The sequence below is a fragment of the Protopterus annectens genome, chromosome 7.part1, assembly GCF_019279795.1.
Source record: "Protopterus annectens isolate FY-2018-M chromosome 7.part1, PAN1.0, whole genome shotgun sequence".
NCBI classification, from domain to species: domain Eukaryota; kingdom Metazoa; phylum Chordata; order Ceratodontiformes; family Protopteridae; genus Protopterus; species Protopterus annectens.
The window spans coordinates 477,985,586-478,007,230 of record NC_056740.1 but is presented as its reverse complement, the minus strand read 5'-3'; the positions used below and the strand labels follow the sequence as shown (position 1 = coordinate 478,007,230).

At 43.9% G+C, this 21,645-nt stretch overlaps 1 protein-coding gene across 2 annotated transcripts in view; it reads right to left on the bottom strand.

Moving 5' to 3' along the window:
* Nucleotides 1-21,645, bottom strand: part of BAP1 (BRCA1 associated protein 1) — a 1,282,715-nt gene that overhangs the window by 1,138,119 nt on the left and 122,951 nt on the right. For both annotated transcript variants that reach the window (XM_044078929.1, XM_044078930.1), the window contains exon 3: nt 4,739-4,793. In XM_044078929.1, the coding sequence (XP_043934864.1) occupies nt 4,739-4,793 (55 nt within the window). The remainder of the gene's footprint in view (nt 1-4,738; nt 4,794-21,645) is intronic.

Below are 21,645 nucleotides of genomic sequence, written 5' to 3'. Positions count from 1 at the left end.
GTAAATGTGGTTACTGCTCAAGATGTAAATATATTCTGGAAGGTGAAAGATTTAAAATAAACAAAATGTTTACTGTTAAGGGTCGTTATGATTTTCAAACAAGTCGGGTGGTTTACCTGTCTTTATGTCAGCAATGTCCAGCTTATTATACTGGGAAGACCAAGAGGAAGTTAAGAGATTATACTTGTGAGCATGTGAATGATATAAGGAAACGAAAGGAGACAAAAGCTTTAGGAAAACATCTGTGTTACAACTCTAGGCATAATTTTAAATTTATTATTTTGGAGAAAGTGGAAATAAATGAGCGGGGAGGGGGACCCATGGCCATTGCTATTACAAAAACAGGAGCTTTATTGGCAGTTATTGCTGAATGCCAATATATGGCCAGGGCTAAATGACCAATTTTGTATTAATTGTTTATTAAAACTAAAAGTATTAAATAATAAGACAATTTAGTATGTGCAAATTACTACAATTAATATATTAATAATTGTTTAAATAATACTGAGTTTTGAGTGCTACTGTGCTTTTAACAGCTTTGTACGTAGTAAGGTTTTATCAATTAAATGGTTCATACGTACGTACTAGGCTATCGGCCCAAGGGCCTAAGTAAGCCTAGCCAGCAAGGTTCCCTGGCTTATGCCACCCAAGAAAGTTATTTTCCTGTGCCCCTGTTGAGCAGAGCCACAGAAGTGATCCCCAGGCTGTATTTCCTATTTTCCATCCACTCATCAAGATTTTTCTTGAAGAGTGCTAATGAGGAACTTTGCTTGACATAAGACGGGTAAAGCTTGTTCCAGAGTATGGTAAGTCTCTGGGACAGAACTCTATCCCTCCAGCATGTCCTGTTTATTGTGGTGACAAGGTTTAGATCCCTAGAGTGTGTAGCTCGGAGGGATTTGGATTTCTTTAGGTGTAGCATGTCCAACTGCTCTGGGTTTGACATAGCTTTATATGTTAGGCAGAGATCACCTCAGAGTAGGTGATATGCTACGGAGTAAAGCTGAAGTTTTTGGAGGTTCTGTGTGATTTGATTGGGTGATTCTGGGGATTGGCTGTTAAGTGTATTTACATAAGCATTTTTTAAATGAATGAGCATTTCCTATGTTATGTTCTTTCTGATGAAGTTTTTTATGTGAATAAAGACAAAAGCGCTTATAAAGTATTGAAGTATATTTAATTAGTTTATTCCGTGAGCAGTGTTGGTGCCTTTGCATTTGTACTCAAGTCCTAGAGTTGGAGAAGGTGGCCCAATCCTTTCACAGCATCCTGATTTCTGCTATACAACCAGCATACCCTTTTTCTGCTTCCCTTACTGTCTTCTTATAACAAATATTTAATTTTTTTATTTTATTCATCTGTTAATTGGGTAAGCCCACAGGATGTAATTTTTCTTTTTCAGAGTGATCTGAGACCACCTGTCATGTTAAGTGACTTGTTCAAAGTCACACAGTGGGCACATGGAGGTGAAAAGAATTCTCCATGCTGGATCAGCTAATTACATGTCAGTATTTCACCTTCCAGTGCGTAGCCTTCCCTTGGGTTTGCTATTCAGACGCATTCATTTAGAATTCTTTGCCCGAAATCTAAGTAACTTTATTAAGACGTCTGCACTATCAAGCTCCTTTTAAACATTCACCACCTCATCTTATGCACAGATACAGCTGCAGATGTTGTGTGTAAAATTCAAGGTCCATATCCTTCCAGTTTCTCTGTCAAGTTAAACAGATGAAGCAAATGCAAAGTAATGAGACCTACCATATCTCACACACAATTCACAGGTTCATAGGTTCAAAGATGTATAACAGACAAACAACCACAGAGGTCTTTATAAGCTTACCTTCACATCCTAAATGTATCAGTTTTTGGTGCCCTAGGTGATGTTTTGAGGGGTATAAGTAAGTTAGGGTATGAGTGGTCAAGCAATTACAGGCTGCCTTTGTCCATTAGTGATAAAAGTGGCAGACCAAGAATGGATTTCTGATTTCCCATCCACTGGTCAAGGTTACGCTCGAAGAGGGTCGGGGAAGAACTCTGCATCACATGGACAGGAAGCCGGTTCCAAAGAAGGAATATTCTCTGAGAGATAACACATGCCCCTCCAACAGGTCCTATTTATGTTACCAACAAGATTTAAGTCCCTGGACTGGGTAGTTCTGATATTTTTTTTTGCATACATGCAAGAGGCCCATCAGAACAGGATCCAGGGATGCCTTGCATGCCAGATATAAACCACCCCTCAACAGTCTGTAGGAGGCAAAGCACAGGGATAGGGCTTTGAGGCGGTCTGAATAGGACATGCTGTTAATGTCTTGTATTCTTTTTGTGAGGAACCTCTGTGGATATTACAGTTGTTGTATGTGCCTGGTCAGGTAAATCCAAGGGAAGCACTGTAGTCAATGATGGACCTGCACACCATAACATAATTTTACATGTAGAAAACACCCTCAGCCTGCACATTCTAACATGATTTTACATCTACAAAACACCCTCAGCCTGCACATTCTAACATGATTTTACATCTACAAAACACCCTCAGCCTGCACACTGTAACATGATTTTACATGTACAAAACACCCTCAGCCTGCACACTGTAACATGATTTTACATGTAGAAAACACCCTCAGCCTGCACACTGTAACATGATTTTACATGTAGAAAACACCCTTAGCCTGCACGTTGTAACATGATTTTACATGTAGAAAACACCCTCAGCCTGCACACCGTAACATTTTACATCTACAAAACACCCTCAGCCTGCACATTCTAACATGATTTTACATCTACAAAACACCCTCAGCCTGCACACTGTAACATGATTTTACATGTACAAAGCACCCTCAGCCTGCACGTTGTAACATGATTTTACATGTACAAAGCACCCTCAGCCTGCACGTTGTAACATGATTTTACATGTACAAAGCACCCTCAGCCTGCACGTTGCAACATGATTTTACATGTACAAAGCACCCTCAGCCTGCACGTTGCAACATGATTTTACATGTACAAAGCACCCTCAGCCTGCACGTTGTAACATGATTTTACATGTACAAAGCACCCTCAGCCTGCACGTTGTAACATGATTTTACATGTACAAAGCACCCTCAGCCTGCACACTGTAACATGATTTTACATGTACAAAACACCCTCAGCCTGCACACTGTAACATGATTTTACATGTACAAAACACCCTCAGCCTGCACGTTGTAACATGATTTTACATGTACAAAACACCCTCAGCCTGCACGTTGTAACATTTTACATGTACAAAACACCCTCAGCCTGCACACCGTAACATGATTTTACATGTACAAAGCACCCTCAGCCTGCACGTTGTAACATGATTTTACATGTACAAAGCACCCTCAGCCTACACGTTGTAACATGATTTTACATGTACAAAGCACCCTCAGCCTGCACGTTGTAACATGATTTTACATGTACAAAGCACCCTCAGCCTGCACGTTGCAACATGATTTTACATGTACAAAGCACCCTCAGCCTGCACGTTGCAACATGATTTTACATGTACAAAGCAGCCTCAGCCTGCACGTTGTAACATGATTTTACATGTACAAAGCACCCTCAGCCTGCACGTTGTAACATGACTTTACATGTACAAAGCACCCTCAGCCTGCACACTGTAACATGATTTTACATGTACAAAACACCCTCAGCCTGCACACTGTAACATGATTTTACATGTACAAAACACCCTCAGCCTGCACGTTGTAACATGATTTTACATGTACAAAACACCCTCAGCCTGCACGTTGTAACATTTTACATGTACAAAACACCCTCAGCCTGCACACCGTAACATGATTTTACATGTACAAAGCACCCTCAGCCTGCACGTTGTAACATGATTTTACATGTACAAAGCACCCTCAGCCTGCACGTTGTAACATGATTTTACATGTACAAAGCACCCTCAGCCTGCACACTGTAACATGATTTTACATGTACAAAACACCCTCAGCCTGCACGTTGTAACATGATTTTACATGTACAAAGCACCCTCAGCCTGCACACTGTAACATGATTTTACATGTACAAAACACCCTCAGCCTGCACGTTGTAACATGATTTTACATGTACAAAGCACCCTCAGCCTGCACACCGTAACATTTTACATGTACAAAACACCGTTAGCCTGCACACTAACATGATTTTACATGTACAAAGCATCCTCAGCCTGCACGTTGTAACATGATTTTACATGTACAAAGCACCCTCAGCCTGCACGTTGTAACATGATTTTACATGTACAAAGCACCCTCAGCCTGCACGTTGTAACATGATTTTACATGTACAAAACACCATTAGCCTGCACACTAACATGATTTTACATGTAGAAAACACCCTCAGCCTGCACATTGTAACATGATTTTACATGTACAAAACACCCTCAGCCTGCACACTAACATGATTTTACATGTAGAAAACACCCTCAGCCTGCACACTAACATGATTTTACATGTACAAAACACCCTCAGCCTGCACACCGTAACATTTTACATGTACAAAACACCGTTAGCCTGCACACTAACATGATTTTACATGTACAAAACACCCTCAGCCTGCACACCGTAACATGATTTTACATGTACAAAGCACCCTCAGCCTGCACGTTGTAACATGATTTTACGTGTGCAAAAGCTAATTGCTCATCCTGTTACTTAATACGTTTTCAGTACAAAAGTTTTCTTCCTTAGCAGACACAGCTGTAACTTACCCCTGGCATCGGCTCTGCAGGTCGTAGATCTCCTCAACCTGGACCCCCTTCACACCTGTTGGGGGAAAAACATGCCTGAATTAAGTGGTTCATACAGCTGCTTTCACTTTTCAGGGACAGACGCACCTTTTTCCTCTGTAAACAAAATACATACGTGGAATGTTGAAGGAATGCCAAATTTTATTCTTTGCTCAACAAATGAGAAAATAACAGCCCTCCTCTAATGAAGCTGCAGCTTCTACAATTTTTGAATTTGCACATTAGATGGAATCACAGTATCTAATCAAAATTACTATGACTGCAAATGTAAACCACTGAAAAACGACAGCTGACACCCAGAAATGATGACTTCCACAATGAAAACTTTTCAACATCTGTGCTGCAGGGCAATCCCCACACCCAGGGATTACACCACACAACCACTGGAGAAAGGGGAACATGCCCTTACTACAAGTTTTTGCAATTTAAAAATAATCAAATGCTATTCAAAATTAAATTATGACAACTTGGGTACATAACTTTTTGAATAGTGATATACTGAAAATGGAGAATACTGAAATGTCAAAATGCTGAAACTGTTCAATGCTAAACTCAAAATACCTACTAACAGCATACATGTGCTATGTATGTACATTGTACCAGTACCCAGTCAAACCACAAATAGCATCAGTCACCCATTCAAGAAATAAGTACGAACACGGGTCCTGCAAAGCATGGTGGGGAAGGACAAGTCCAGCTCTCATCACATGTTGGGGTTATGTACTTTGATTGCAGTAGTTTCACATTTCCACATTGTACATTCAGCATTATAAACTTTCAGAATATTTAATTTCAGTAAGTTGAAATGGACCTGTCAATTCAATCCACGTATCCCGAATTAGAATGTCTCACTTTTTGCATCGAGTTGGCCTTTCTCTCTGGATACCACTTCACAGATAGGTTGTTGCACAGGCCATTTACAAGTCAAGCTTCTAGGTACCACAACCATTTTGACATAACTCTGCATGACTCTTTGGCGAAACCTTCAAGCTCTATTATAAACCAGAATATTATGTACCGAGCTTTGAGTTTTTATTAAACAATTTAGAATCTGGCTTTACCGGAGAAGCAGCTCTCTTGTGTGATGCTTTTTTGTTGTTTTACTGCAAATGTACAGTCTGTGACCCCACCAAAGCCAATATGTACACAACCATGCATCACGCACTGTGAGATAAAGAACCAATAAAGGAGCAGGCATGTGCCAAAAGAACCGCAGTGTGTGTGTGTGTGTGTGTGTGTGTGTGTGTGTGTGTGTGCGTGTGTGTGTGTGTGTGATGACCTAACAACAAATTACTGAACACAACTTACCTAAACCCATTTCATCTAAACTAGCAAAACTAGAAAAAAGAAAAAAAGTTTTCTGTCCCCCACAACCCCTATCTTATATAAAACAAGTCCATGGTCACAGTATAGTAGAATAAAGGGAAAAACACTGAAGTGCATTACCAATTAGAACAATCCAGCCCACTGTAATACAGCAAATTAAAATATTAAATTACACGTCTTTAAGAAAACTCATACCAATGATCAAAAAATCATTTTATAATGTACAAAAATATCTGTTCTGTTTTTTTCTTCTTTAATTTTGCCAGTTTAGGTTAAGAGATATTCAGTAAGTTTGGGTTTATTTAAGTTGAATTTTTAGATGAAACAACATACACCCAACACCAACACAAGTGATCATAAAAACATTCTACGGTGCACAAAAAACATTTGTTCTCTCTTTTTGAGTTTTGACACTTTAGATGAAATGAGTTTGGATATGCTGTGCTTAGATAGGTTGACTTTTAGATGAAATAATATGTGAGTTCCTTGCAGAATATCTTGCACATGTTTGGTCAACAGCTGTTGAACAAAAAAATGTTTTTATTTATTTTTAATATGAAGTTTTGCTAGGCGCATACATGGTGGTGTTGACGTCTGTGTTTTAAAGTTTTGACATTGACATTTAATGTATTAGATTTTCTCCCCCACTACTTCCAAATTATATAAATACATACACACACACATTTTATATATATATATATATATATATATATATATATATACACACACACACACACACACACACACACACACACACACACACAGACATACACATACACACACACACATATATATAACTACATATACATACACACACAGATGTGTATATATATATGCATGCATGTATAAACACATGCGTGTGCGAGCACACTCACGCACACGTAGAGACACACACACACTACAGTATTATGCCACAGAAATGCACATCCTTGGACAGAACATGTTGTAACCTGCAAAATCAGTGGCCAAGATGGTCATCTTTGGCTTGCATGCATCAAATAACAAATGTTCCTAATGGCTCAGACCCAGAAACATGTGCTAAAACGTGATGTGCAGGAGGACAGGCCCATTACACACTGTATTCCAATGCATGGCAGCACAGGTTGAACACCCTATCGTTTTACAATGCCAGCACACCCTGTCTTTGGCTTGAGAATATGCATTTTGATGTCACAGTACTTGACTACTTAAGGGTAACCCGTGTGAGTGTATTTGTGACATTAACATACATACCACACACGCACACACTTGTGTGCGATACATGTATGGAAAAGTGCTACAAGCCAATATCTAAGGCACACTGATTTGAATACTAGAAGGCTTGCCTACACACTACAGCCAACATACAAATGTGCCCTGGACGGATGTAGGTCTCCAGGCTGTGCAAGGAAAAGTAAAGTAGAGTTGCAGGCTACATCAGAAGGACAGACACCCCTAAAGGGGCGATCAGTACCTATGATGCAGTTCACCTACAACCCATCACTGGGACCTCTACTAGATCAAGAGTACGGCTGTTAGTATGGCAGAAGGACAGAAGTCCACAAAATGGACAGTGCACCAAAATGAGACAGCTCCCTAGAAGGCCAGTACAGGCTGCCATGTTAACTATCCCTGTGACCCCCAAAGCAGGCCTGAGTAAAGCTATGGAATACAGTATGCCAGAGGGACACTATAAACTTTTAACCCCTCTAGCTAGGGGAATACCTCAATTCATGTGTGGCCTTTCTCCCAATGAAAGGGAGCATGCCCCCTAGTAAAGGCCAATGACCACCTCTTAAGACATAATGCATAATCTCTGGGTTATAGCAGGGAGACATTTGTATCATGTAATGGAGGATGCACTAAGATCACCCTTTCATGTTCGACATAAAAGAGTATAATATACTGGTACTATAAATTCCCCACCATCAACTCCGATGATACACACAAATACTGGTTGTTCTGACCAGCTCATGAAGGAGTCCTGGCTAACTAAAGCTCTTCATGGTTCTAAAGAACAAAGTTAGACAGATGAATTTGTTTTTCAATGGCTAATGAAAACTACACAACTAAATTGTCTTTGCTGCCTATTTCCTAATTAAGTACTTGCTCAGTCATTTTTACAAAAAAAAACAAATTCCACTCTCAGAACTTGAAAATACTTGGTCACTTAAAACAGGTGTATACTTTACAAATGTTATATTGTTAGATCTAAATATACCGAAAGTTCTAAAGCATGTATAAGATGACACTTTTACTCGGATTAGCAGAAGCATTCTGTAAAGGAGTGGAAATGGAACTAAGCAGACAAAACTGATGTGGAATAAAGCACTAAAAAGCAAAACCACCACAAAGAACAGCACCACAAGAAAAGGGAAAAAAACGGAAAGCTCACAAATGACATTGCAAGAACTCCTGGAACAACCACGTGTCGATCAATATTTGATGCATGAACGGTTAGAGAGAGGCGAATTTAAACCAATAGATAACAGCAGCTCAAGACACACAGTAACAGCACTTAAGGCTAAACAACACACCTAATACACTTGTAATAGGCGACTCTATTGTCAGACACACCGACGTCCCTCTCACCAGGCTGAACAAGGAGAGGGTCACTGTAAGCTGCCTGTCGGGTGCCAGGATCTGCCACATAACACAAGCACTCAGGTCACTCCAAAGCAAGTACAAATATGACTCCGTCATTATCCATGCTGGTGTGAATGACCTAAGACGTACCTCCCTGGATTACATGAAAAGAGACATAGAGGAGCTCTCTGATCATGTGGCCCAGGCTGGTATGACCTTGACTTTGAGTAGCATCTTACCCTCAGCAAGAATGATGCCACAATATGAAGACAAGATGATCAATTTCAACAACTGGCTAAAGTATTGGTGTCACTCAAAGGGGATCCAGTGTCTGTCAGCCTGGGATGACATGCTTGACAAGCCACGTTGCTTCGCTAGGGACGGCTTGCACCAGTCACCCCTCGGTTTTCGAATACTGGCCAAGGCTCTTGCCACCCCCATAGTGCCTTTTTTAGGCAAGGCTCAAAAGACAAACCCACCTCCTTAGACAACACAAGGAAAAAGAAACTAAGGGTAATGCTGCTCAACGCCAGAAGTCTAAACCTCAAGATGCACGCACCCGAGGCTCTCCTCAGTATGGAGAATATCGATATCTGTGCAGTAACAGAAACCTGGCTCAAGGCTCCCGAGAGCACCCCAGCACTACCAGGCTATACCTCATACCATGCTTTTCGGCCCCAAAACTCGGACCGAACCACAAGAGGAGGGGGAGTATCCATATTCATCAAAGATACCCATACCTCCAGGCTAATGGCACTGCACGAAGCATCTGAGACCATCCATGTGCAACTAACAGTGGGCAAAACTGCCTTCCAGTTTGTAGCCTGCTACAGACCACCCTCTCAAACTCAAGAACCCCACTCAGCTTTCCTGAAGATTCTGGAGAATATGAAGGTCTCTCCAAACACCATTATATTGGGTGACTTTAACTACCCAAACATAGACTGGGAGCACTACTCAAGCCCCAACACCCTAGCCCAATGGTTCCTAGAATTTATAAACTCAAATGCTATGGAACAACTGGTCACCACTCCCACAAGAGGGGAAAACATGTTGGACCTGATCATCACCAACATGGGGCCTCTATGTTCCATACCAGAGGTATACCCCTCATTGGTAAGATCTGACCATAAATTAATCACTATGGACATCCATATCCCGTCCCCACCCCCAGCAAAGGAAACCACAATCAAAAACTTCTCAAAAGCAAACTTCCCACTTCTCAAAACCGAGGTGGAATCCTTTAAAGCCCCAAGGCCAGTGGAAAATACGGCCCAAACTGCAGAATCCTTTACAAACGCATTCTATGGATACCTACAGCAATGCATGGATCGTGCTATCCCAAATAAAACCAAGACACACTCCTCCAAAGGCAGGAGACCTGTCTGGTGGACCCCAGCCATAAATAAGCTGTACAACAGAAGGAGGAAGCTACTACATGATAGAGCAAAATCCCTGAAAGGGAAGGCAACTCTGATCAGTACTAGCAAGAAACTACGATCCCTCATAAAATCATCTAAGGCTAGCTTCGAAAGAAAAATTGCACAAGATGCTAAAGATAATCACAAGGCTTTCTTTAGTTATGTCAGAAACCTGGGTGGAAACTCCCAGATATGCTCTGAGTTAGTGCAAAATGACAAAAAATTCACTGAACCCACAGACATTGCCAACATCCTGGCAGACAGGTTCAGTGCAAACTCCCCCCCCCTTCCCCCCCCAAACGAGCAAATGACTATTCCAACAGAGTGTAGCCTCCCTGACATCACAGATGCACAGGTGAGAGCTGCCCTCTCCAAAGCAAAAAAACAAAGCATCAATGGGACTGGGCGGTGTCCCGGGCTGAGTTTTACATGAGCTCCAAGAAGAACTGAACCCTCACTTAAAATCACTGTTCAGTCTCAGCCTTACAACAGGATATGTACCCAAAGAATGGCGTACAGCAACAGTGGTCCCACTCCATAAAGGTGGTGCCACAACGGACCCCGGAAACTATCGCCCTATAAGCCTAACTAGCCTGGTCTGCAAAGCTATGGAGCGTATCATCATGGAACTCAAACACAGACATTGGGAACCTCAAAACACTAGATCCTACCCAATTCGGCTTTGTTAAGGGCAGATCTTGCCTCTTGAACCTGGTCAATTTCTTTGAAACAGTCACCAAGGCCATAGACTATGGGAAAGTAGTCCACACAGCCTACCTTGACCTTGCAAAAGCCTTCGACACAATACCCCACTCGGGCATCATAAATAAGCTCACCAGCTTAAATATCAACCCCTATGTCACTAGATGGGTTGCAAACTGGCTTAGGGATAGAACCCACATGGTCAGAATTGCAGGTGCCATGTCAGACTCTAAACCAGTTACAAGTGGCGTCCCACAAGGCTCAGTCCTGGGACCTCTCTTGTTCGGTATACATTTCTCTGAGGTACAGGCTAACACAGGAGGACTATGGCTGACAAAGTTTGCAGATGACTGCAAACTGGGGGCCATAATCGACTCGCCGGCTGACACAAGCATCCTCCAAAAAGGTCTCACAGAGATGGATAACTGGTGCCAGAGCCATGGCCTAAAGCTAAATGCCAAAAAGTGCATAGTCATCCCCTTTGGGAAAAACAAAGTTCCCACAAATTACCACATAGGTGGTAATCCATTAAGTACGGAAGAAGTAATTAGGGATTTGGGGACCCAAGTAGATTGCAAACTCTCCTTTGACAATCACGTTGCCAAAGTGGTTAGAAAGACATTCTATATAGCTCACCTTATCACGAAGGGGTACACATCTAGATCAAGAGAGGTCATTGTGCCCCTCTACTCATCACTCATCAGGCCCATAATTGAATACAATGCCCCATTTGGGATGTACCTTACCCGACACCTGCTACAACTAGAAAGACCCCAAAAGTACCTCACCAAGAGGATCAAGGGACTCAAACAGATGCCCTACGCAGTTAGGCTAAAGAAACTCCAGCTCTACTCAGTTGCTTACCGCCTACTCAAAGGCGATCTGTGCTCGACGTATAAAGCCACGTCCAACCCAGAATTAATGGACATGCTCCACCTCAAGAAATCCAAATCCATCAGAACTACACGCTCCAGTGACTTAAACCTCAGCACAGAAATAAATAGAACATGCTGGAGGGACAGATTCATATCCCAGAGGCTCCCTCACTCTGGAACAAAATCACAATCCATGTCAGACAGAGCCCCTGAATGACCCTCTTCAAGAAGAATCTTGACGTTTGGATAGGAGATCGTAAATTTACCCCTGGGATCTCTTCTGTGTCACTGCTAGACAGAGGCACGGTAAACTAACCTTAAATGGGCTATCTTCTGTGACCTACTATACAGAAGCACAATCAACTAATCTAAGAAGGGTGGCAAAAGCCAAACACACTCTGGCTAGGCTTGTAAATGCCCTAGGGCAGATAGCCTAGTATCAACCTATGAACCTATAAGACAGTGGACTCTATACTTGCCGGTTTACAAAGTCTACAGGAAGAAGCAGACCGACTTTTGCCAGGAAAAACCTCCCTAGGGATAGGCATAGCAGTCTAGCTAAGCAGAGAGGCAATCCCCATTCCTCAAAGAACAAACAAGAGCTTTTCTCCCTTGCTCACCAAAGGCACTCTAACAGTTGTAAAGAAAGTAATGCTCCTGCTTTAAACGTTCCTAAAAATTCATGTAACAGTCTATAAAAACACTTTTTTTCATAGCATAAAGTAACTAAAATTGAGCTTTAGTCATAACAAGTGGAAGGTTTTTCTCTGAAAGGAAATTATCTGCCCAGTAGTGGATAGCGTTTGCAAACTGTCTATCCCTCCAAAACCTGCAAGAGAAGCACTCACTGATGGAAGGAAAGTTTTGATGGGCTGTGCTCCTAAACCACTCTTCAGCTCAGCTCAAGCTGAAAAATGGTTTGGGCATTTAAAAAGGTGTCTTTGAAGCTTTGGAAGCTGGTCAGCTATATTATCCTGTGCGGAATATAAACACAGTACACCCTAAAGCTACTGCAGCTGTGATCAAAATGAGAAACATTTGAGTATACCTAAATCATCTTTACTACAACTTCAACTGGGACTTTGCACTTTTCACCAATATTCCCTAAGGCTGGAACAGCTGAAATAAGAAGTCCTTCACTTGAATCAATGACGGCTTCATACTGAAATCTCAGCACTTGCAATGACAAGTGCAGCAGACAAAAAAAAGATTGAAAACCCAAGACAAGAGCAAATCTTGAACATTGTTCCTCTCCTTTAAATGTTTGTGTACCAGTACGGGGAGGAAGACCCCCACTCCCTGAACTTACCAACTCTGGAGACTGGCATACCTCAGAGAAACGGGAATATTCTTGGAAATGGTCATCTATAACATGGTACATGCAAATCCGTTTTTTGGGCATTCAGTCTCTGTCTTTTGGACTCCCTGTAGTGGGTCCTGACATTTCAAATGGTTATCATTAGGGGGCTCCTTTCTGGAAGCATCTAGCAGCCAATCATCAAAATGGCAAATGGCTGTTATGCCCACGAGACTGAGACATGTTACTATAGTCACCATGCATTTGGTGTACAGTGACTAACTCTTACACTAAACTTGAGAAATTTCCCCGATATCCTATCTATCTTGACATGCAAAGAGGCATCCTGGAAGTCTAAACTATGTACAGTTCTTCTCTACACAGTGAGAGATGAATTGTATCATAACCATCTGGAGTTTTGTTTTTGCCAAGTACTGCTTCAGGCTGCTTACAGCTAAACTGGCAGTAATACTAACAGCAGTATAGGCAGTAATACTAACAGCAGTATAGGCAGTAATACTAACAGCAGTATAGGCAGTAATACTAACAGCAGTATAGGCAGTAATACTAACAGCAGTATAGAAATCACATTGCTAATACAACCAGCAATGCAGAAATAGAAGTTATGTCCTTACCATAACGTTCCATGTGGAGTGTTCATCTCGCCTTTGTTCTTACACATGGGTTCGGAGCCGATCCTCGGCTCCGTGTCGGCCGCTTGCAAGCTCTGCATCGAGAAGAAGCTCGAGACAACCTAATACCCACAATCCCCCTCTGCCTTTACCTCAGATCTAGTTTGCAAGCAAACCAGCAGCCAGAGAGAGCACACTCATGCCAAAAATTACATAATCAAGAAATCATCTCTATATATATATATATATATATATATATATATATATATATATATACACACACACACACATGTACATCATACATATACAACCACTGCAAATGCAGAAGGAGAATACTCCAGACCAGGCACCAAATTGAACGTTCTTCCTGAGGGTGGGAGGGTGGGAATGTAAGAACAAAGGCGAGATGAACACTCCACATGGAACGTTATGGTAAGGACATAACTTCTATATGTGAGAGTGTTCAATCTCGCCGTTTGTTCTTACACATGGGTAGCGTCCCTAGCTCCATGTTCCTGAGGAACTCACAGGAGAACGTTCTTGAGCACAGTGGAACCAAAGGTTGCCCTATCCCTAGAAATCCTGTCCACTTTGTAATGAGAGATGAATGTATGTGGTTTAGCCCAAGTAGCAGCTGCACAAATCGTGTCTAATGGTAGGCGAGCTGCGTGAGCCAAGGATGTAGACACTGATCTTGTAGAATGTCCTTTAGGTTTGACAGATAAGGATTGATTTGAAGAATCATGAACGTATATAATACAATCAGTTAGCCATTTGGAAAGAGTTCGTTTAGTAACCGCTACACCTTTCCTGCTGTCAGCAAAGGCTACAAAAAGTTGATCAGATTTCCTGTGATCCTTTGTTCTATCCAAATAAAACCTGAGTTGTCTATGGACATCCAATTTGTGTAACATATACTCTAACTTATTAGAGTGATTCTTGAAAAAGGTGGGTAAATTCAATGGACTGATTAATGTTATTGGTAGAGCAAACTTTGGGGAGAAAGGATGGATTAGTGCGAAGAGATACTCTGTCAGAGTGGAAGATCAAATAAGGGTGTTTAATAGACAGAGCCTGAAGCTCAGACACTCGCCTAGTGGATGTAATGGCTACCAAGAAGAGAGTCTTCCACGATAAATACTTCAATGGGCAAACGGAGGCTGGCTCAAAAGGGGGCAACATCAATTTAGATAGTAAAAGGTTCAGATTCCAAGGTGATGTAGGAGTTCTAACTGGTGGTCTAATATGAAAAGATCCTTTTAAAAAGGCCTTACAAAGTCTGTGAGCCATAACAGGTGCCCCACATTCTTCCACATGAAAGTTGGAAATGGCAGCCAATTGCACTCTTAAAGTGGCAGGAGAAGCTCCTTCATGGAACAATTCTGTTAAAAACTCCAAGATCTTGTTTAACGGAGCTATGACAGGGTCCAAATGATGTGAATTTGCCCAGAAGACGAAACGCTTCCATTTACTAGTGTAGGTCTTTGTAGTGGAAGCTTTATGAGAAGCCACTAGTATATTCTGAACTGCCGGTGTAAGAGAATCAGACCTGGCTAAAAAGGGAAGCGGAGCAGCCAAGCTGCTAGATGGAGTGATTTGAGAGAGGGGTGAGGAACTCCTGACGAGTGAGTCAGTAGATCTGGCTCTGGGTCCAGAATCCAAGGTCCCCGAATGCGGTGTTGCAACAGAAAGGGGAACCAAATTTGACGAGGCCAGAATGGGGCAATGAGGATTATCGTCCTTTGAAGGTTGTTGGCTTTCTGCAGAAACTTTGCAATCAGGGGAAAGGGAGGAAAAGCGTACAGAAGACCCGGGAGCCAATCGTGCACCAGCGCGTCCCTGGGGACTTCCCCTGGAGGGGGTAATAGGGCAAAGTAGCTCCTGCATTTGGCGTTCATTGGAGACGCAAAAAGATCGCAGGAAGGCTGGACCCACTTGCGAAAAATCGTCTTCGCAATTGACTGTTTGAGGGACCACTCGTGAGGCAACAGGATTGCTCTGCTCAGCCTGTCGGCTATGACGTTGGATGACCCCGGGATGTGCGTTGCGATCAGAAAGCGACCCGTGGACTCCGCCCATTGCCAAATTCTCATGGCCTCTCTGCATAGCTGATGAGACCTGGTTCCCCCTTGCTTGTTTATGTACCAGACTACAGACATGTTGTCTGTCTGAACTGCAATAGTCCCTAGAGGAAGAAGGGGAGCAAAGTGTTGCAACGCTAGAAACACTGCCCTCAACTCTAGAACATTGATGTGCAGATTGTACTCCAAATTGGTCCATTCGCCTTGGACTGTCTGTCCCTGAAGGATGCCCCCCCACCCTATCAGGGAAGCGTCCGTGGTTACCGTCGCTGTCGGCGTGGGTAGCACAAATGGTCTTCCGCTGGAAAGGTTGCAAGTCTGAAGCCACCAGGTTAGGTGTGATTTGCATGTGTTTGTAATCAGAATTTCGTGTGTCAGAGGTAGCTTTTGGAACGACCATTGTGCAAACAGTAGCCATTGTAGAACTCTCATGTGCAGTCTTCCCAATGGTATCGCAATGAGAGAAGCTGCCATGGGACCCAAGACCTTCAGAACCAGCTTTGCTGGGGATTTTTTGGATGACAGAAGGAGAGAAATGTGGCTTTGTAGTGAGGCTATCCTTTCTGGAGGAGCCTTAGAATTAAATGATGCGTATCTAATTCCGCTCCTATGAATAAGATATGCTGTGATGGCTGTAGTAAGGATTTTTCGAAATTTACGGAAATTCCGAGGTGAACACAAAGTTGTAGAGTGTAATCCCTGGCCTGTATCAGTTGACGCCGGGTGGTGGCAGAAAGGAGCCAGTCGTCCAGATACGGAAACACCTGGAATCCTAGGCGTCTCAGATGAGACGCTACCACTGCCATGCATTTGGTGAAAACCCTGGGGGCTGAGGTCAGACCAAAGGGCAGGGCTCGAAACTGATAGTGACTGGCTCCCAGCCGGAAGCGCAAATGATCCCTGGACGCCCTGGCCATTTTGATGTGGTAGTATGCGTCCTTCAGATCTATTGAGCACATCCAGTCATCCTTCTGTAAGAATGGAAGGATCGATTGAAGCATGACCATTCGGAACTTTTCTTTCTTGATGAAGGTGTTGAGGTTGCTTAGGTCCAGAATCGGCCTCCAGTCCCGTGTCTTCTTTGGAACTAAAAAGAACCTTGAGTAAGTTCCGAATCCTATTTGGTCCGCTGGGACTGGTTGGATGACTCTTTTTTCTAGCAGCTTTGAAATTTCTATAGCTGCTGGGTCTCGCAGATGGGGCGGCACATCTGGGAGTCTTTTCGTTGGAATGGGAGTGGATAGAAAGGGTATTCTGTAACCTCTGGTAACCACGCTTTTTACCCAGTTGTCTGTAGTAAGATTCTGCCAGGCCTGAGGGTATAAAGCTAAGCGACCCCCGACTGCCTCCAGAGCAGGACAGTCGGGCCTCCTCTCAGGAGTGCTGGAAGGGTTTTCCAGGGGGTGTATCCCTGTCACCTTGGTTTTGCGGACCCCCTCTGCCGCCAGGGCGGCGTCTTCCACCTCTGCCTCTAGAGGGGGCATCACCCTGCGTGCCTGGGAAAGATCCTTGGGGTTTTCGAAACCACATTTTTCCACCGCGTTGCCCTTTGGGGTACGGGCTGGATGGGGTGGAACAACGGACTCCGACAGCAGACAGAGTCTTTCCCTCCTGTTCACACCGGGTAAGGGTCTCCTTTACTTTGGGGCCAAAGAGAGTGGCACCATCAAATGGGGCGTTAGTAAAGGAAGACTTGAAGGCTTCCGCAAATGAACATAAGCGCATCCAGGATTGTCTGCGAAGAGCAATCGCTGAAGCTGCTGCCCTACTCGATCCTTCGGCTGCGTATGATATCAGCCTCATGGATGAGTTAACAATGGATGTAAGGGTATTGAGATGTGCTGTAACTTTCTCAGAAACAGCAGCATCTGTAGTACCCTGGAGGGTATCTCCCAACTCTTTGATTAGATCCCTCTGTAGACGTGTAAAATGGGTCAAATAGTTCAGGGATCGCATAGAAAAAGCCGCTGAACTAAAATTGCGCTTCCCGTACCTGTCCATAGTCCTAGAATCTTTGTTAGGCGGATGGACAGATGAGGAAGATTCCGACATCTCCTTTTTCGTGGCCGCTGCCACCACCATAGCGTCCACTGGAACTCCCTTTGTGAGGTAAGCCTTGTTTTGTGGTGCAGTAATGTACTTATTAGGCTTTCTAGGGACTGGTTCCACCGTGTCAGGTGTCTCCCACGCCCTTCGAGCAATCAGCTCCATTAACTCATCGAAGGGCGGAGTGACCCAGGAGGAGGAAGGGCGAGCACCGAATGCCTTCAGCAAGACTGACTCATCCTCAGAAGGGGGAAGGGACTGCCAATCACCTCTCTGTTTTAGGATCTCCAAGATGTCAGCAAAAGAGACATCCTCTGAAGGTGACTTTGGGGACCCTTCTGACTCATCCAAGTCAGTGTCCGATGTCAATGATTCTTGTGGAGAATCTAAGTGTCTCCTCTTACACAATCTTTTCCTAGGGACTTCTTCGGGGGGGGGCATCCGAAGAAGCTTCCGAGGAAGAGGGGGCACCCTCCAGGGGTGGCTGAGACACCGGTGCTCGACGCTTGGATGTGACCGTTGGTGCAGAGGAGGATAACGGTCCTTTATGGGGAGGAGAGGCTGCTTCTACTGATGTGGTTGTCTGGGTAGACAACACCTTCCTCATGAGATCGAAGGCCCCCGGGTCCCGAGTCGAGGTATCTCCCGGTTCCGAAGAAATGGGAAGAATCCCCGAAACAGGCACCGAAGGCATCAACCCCGAGGACGGAGCCGAGTTGATCCGAGCCGAGGCCCCGAGAGGGAGAGTCGGAACCAAAAGATCGGTTCGACTCTCGGTCCCGGAACCAAGGATGGATCTTCGGCCCCGAGACTCCGGTACCAGATCCGACGGAGTCGAGGTGAACGGTGCCGACCGAGAAAAAGATGGTTCTGGCACCGAGGGCTCCACAATCAGTAGATCAGCCTCTTCCGGCTCCAAAGACTGGACAGGTCTCGGAGGAGGAACAGATGGAGATAATGGAAGGCCTTCCAGTCTCGACACCAATTGGGTGGAAACCGAGATGAGTTTGGATAAGGCCGAATTCTCCAGTAATTTCTGCACCACACGGCCAACATCGGTGTCGGAGAGGGGCCTGGAAGAACGGGTCGAAGGAATCGAAGACGGAGCCGACCTCAACAGTGTCGGGGGAGGGAGCTCCGTCACCGGTTCCAAGACTCGAGGCTCGGACACTGACAACAGTTGAACACTCGGCCCCGAGGTCTGTGGAACCGGTGATCGAACCTTAACCGAAGAGCTCGGAGCCGATGACTTGGGCTCCGACGTCTTCGATTCCTTCGAGGACTTGGATGCCTGGTCTGAAGCATCCAGAGCCTCCTGAAAGGAAGGTTTCAATAAACCCCTATCCATGAGTTTCCTGCGCCTATCTGTCATGACCCTCCCACTGAAAGAATGACAAACAGAGCAGTCTTCTTGCAGATGGAGAGGGCCAAGACAGTAGACGCAGGAACTATGATTGTCAGTGATTGACATTTTTTGCCCACATTGGCAACGCTTAAAACCAGATTTAGTCTTCTCAGACATCTTAACTAAATGTGGAAAAAAAGGTAAAAAGTCAAGTCCAGGTAGTATGTCAAATCCGGTGTAATTGTCAAATCCAGTAAAAGAGAAATGTATATCCAGTAATTGTCAAATCCAGTTGTCAAATCCTAAAGGGGTGGTAGGCCCCGAGGGAAACTCTAATAAGTTTAAAATTAAACTTAAACAGAACCGAGAATTCCTCAACCGTACCACACACACACACTTAGTCACTACACAAAGTTTATAGAAAAAATTTAAGTAGAAATAACAAGAAAAAAATCTTAATCTTAGCTTTAGTTGTTCGAGCTCGACCCAGTGATGCGAACGCTGCAGCAGAAAACTAGATCTGAGGTAAAGGCAGAGGGGGATTGTGGGTATTAGGTTGTCTCGAGCTTCTTCTCGATGCAGAGCTTGCAAGCGGCCGACACGGAGCAGAGGATCGTCTCCGAACCCATGTGTAAGAACAAACGGCGAGATTGAACACTCTCACATTTAATATTTTTTACGCTGCTAGTATGACCAGCAGAGTACATACACCACTAATAGTACAAGCAATATAGTGGTAACTTTTCTGTCAAGTACATTCTATTCTGTACTGCTGGTAATATTGGTGGCATTTTTTTCTGTTAATCATTTCCAAGTTCTATTACTACACAGTCATTCTGGAGACATTTTTGTTTTTATAAACCTAGGATAGTCCTAGGGTTCTGGGTGCTCTTTGTGATTAAAAACATTTCGATTCCAGAGCCTCTCTGGTCTATTAGGACCACTTGGGTGTCTCTCGTTTAGGAGGTTTATAACCTCTTATTTCGATGCCACATTCTAAGGTGGCAAGACATCAGGAAAAGGGAGAGAAGGAGATCTTGGGGATGATACAAGGGGAATGGTGTAGCTTCTCGACATTATCTCCCCATCCTCTTATCCTGCATGAAGGCCCACCATGGAGGAAAATGCAGGGGAAGATTACGCCTCTCTGCAAAGGAGATGGCAAAAGCCTTGACTACAACCCTAATGACTAGAGTCATATTAACAGTTGGAACACCTGTTGGAATTTGCATGGCGGGGACTGATGGGGCTTAATCTGCTTGCCTCTTCCTGAGGGACAGGGCAGGGTGTCTTGTGCCTGTGCAGAATCTCCAGTGGTTATAATCCACGCAAAAAAAAGGGGGACTCATACAGAGGTACAAATTTCAAGGGGAGCAGAACTTTGATTATGTCATTCAGCTCAATGCATGCCAATCCTTTGAACATGTTGGAGAATGAGCTACATGGAAGCGAAGGATATCACTCAATTATTCACCCCTCACTCTCTTTAAGCATGTGGATAACCACTCGAACGCCCAGCTAGCTCAATCCTGGGAACACATCAGCCACAGGGCTCTCTCCTGGGGAAAGGGGGATGAATGTATCTATAATGCAGCTGGGACAGATAACCGCCTCTGGAGTGGTTTACTCCAGCAAGTCCCCAGGGACTCTGCAGTGTAACTCCTGGAGGATGACTGCAGACCACTTTGCCCCTGAGGCAGCATTCATTCTGGAAACCTCACATCTGAGCTGTTTTCCGTCAAAACTCTGCTAAAACTGTTGATTCTAAACTTTCTTAAACTGCAACTTCTGTGCACCCTGCTTGCTGTGGTGGAACATCGTTTGTAGTGGTGAAAACTTGAGGTAAACACTAATTGCTTCTCCTCCAACTAGCTCTTTTGCAGCTTTTCTTTCACCTATGGCACCAAAACATGAGAAACCATCACACAAGGCATTGGTAAAAGATAGACTTGAAAATGTTACAGTGCCATAGTCAGGCATGAACCCGCATGGCAATAAGGGACCCAGCCCCATGTGCTACTCCATCAAGTAAATTATGCAGAAGCCACAGAGGGCACATATACCGGACATGGTTGCCATTTGGTGTGCTAATTTACATTTCAGATGCCCACATGACATGCTTTTCAGCATTTCTACAGTCTGAGCTGCTAAGTCCCACTGAAGTCAAGTCATACATATCAAGAGGCTCCAAGTGTGTACAGAAAATGTACCTAAAAAAGTCTAACATCCAGGACTCCTTGTGTGTGTGTGTGTGTGTGTGTGTGTGTGTGTGTGTGTGTGTGTGTGTGTGTCATATGGGGGGGGGGCAGACACTGCATTCTCATTAGAGAGTTCCTTCTTTAGGACAAATGCCACTACAATGGGGTCAGCCATTTGAGCCTTACGCCAGCGTTCCCAAACCTTGGGAAGCTAGAGGATCCCATCCTAATTACTTGGGATAGATGCAAACCATATCAGGTTCTTACCAAGCGTTCTGCATGAAGAAAGACACCATGTCTTCCAAAGGAAAGACCATCCAAATGGTAGGCAGAATGGAGTGGAAAGCGTCCTATAGTATACTTTTCTCATGGAAGATAGG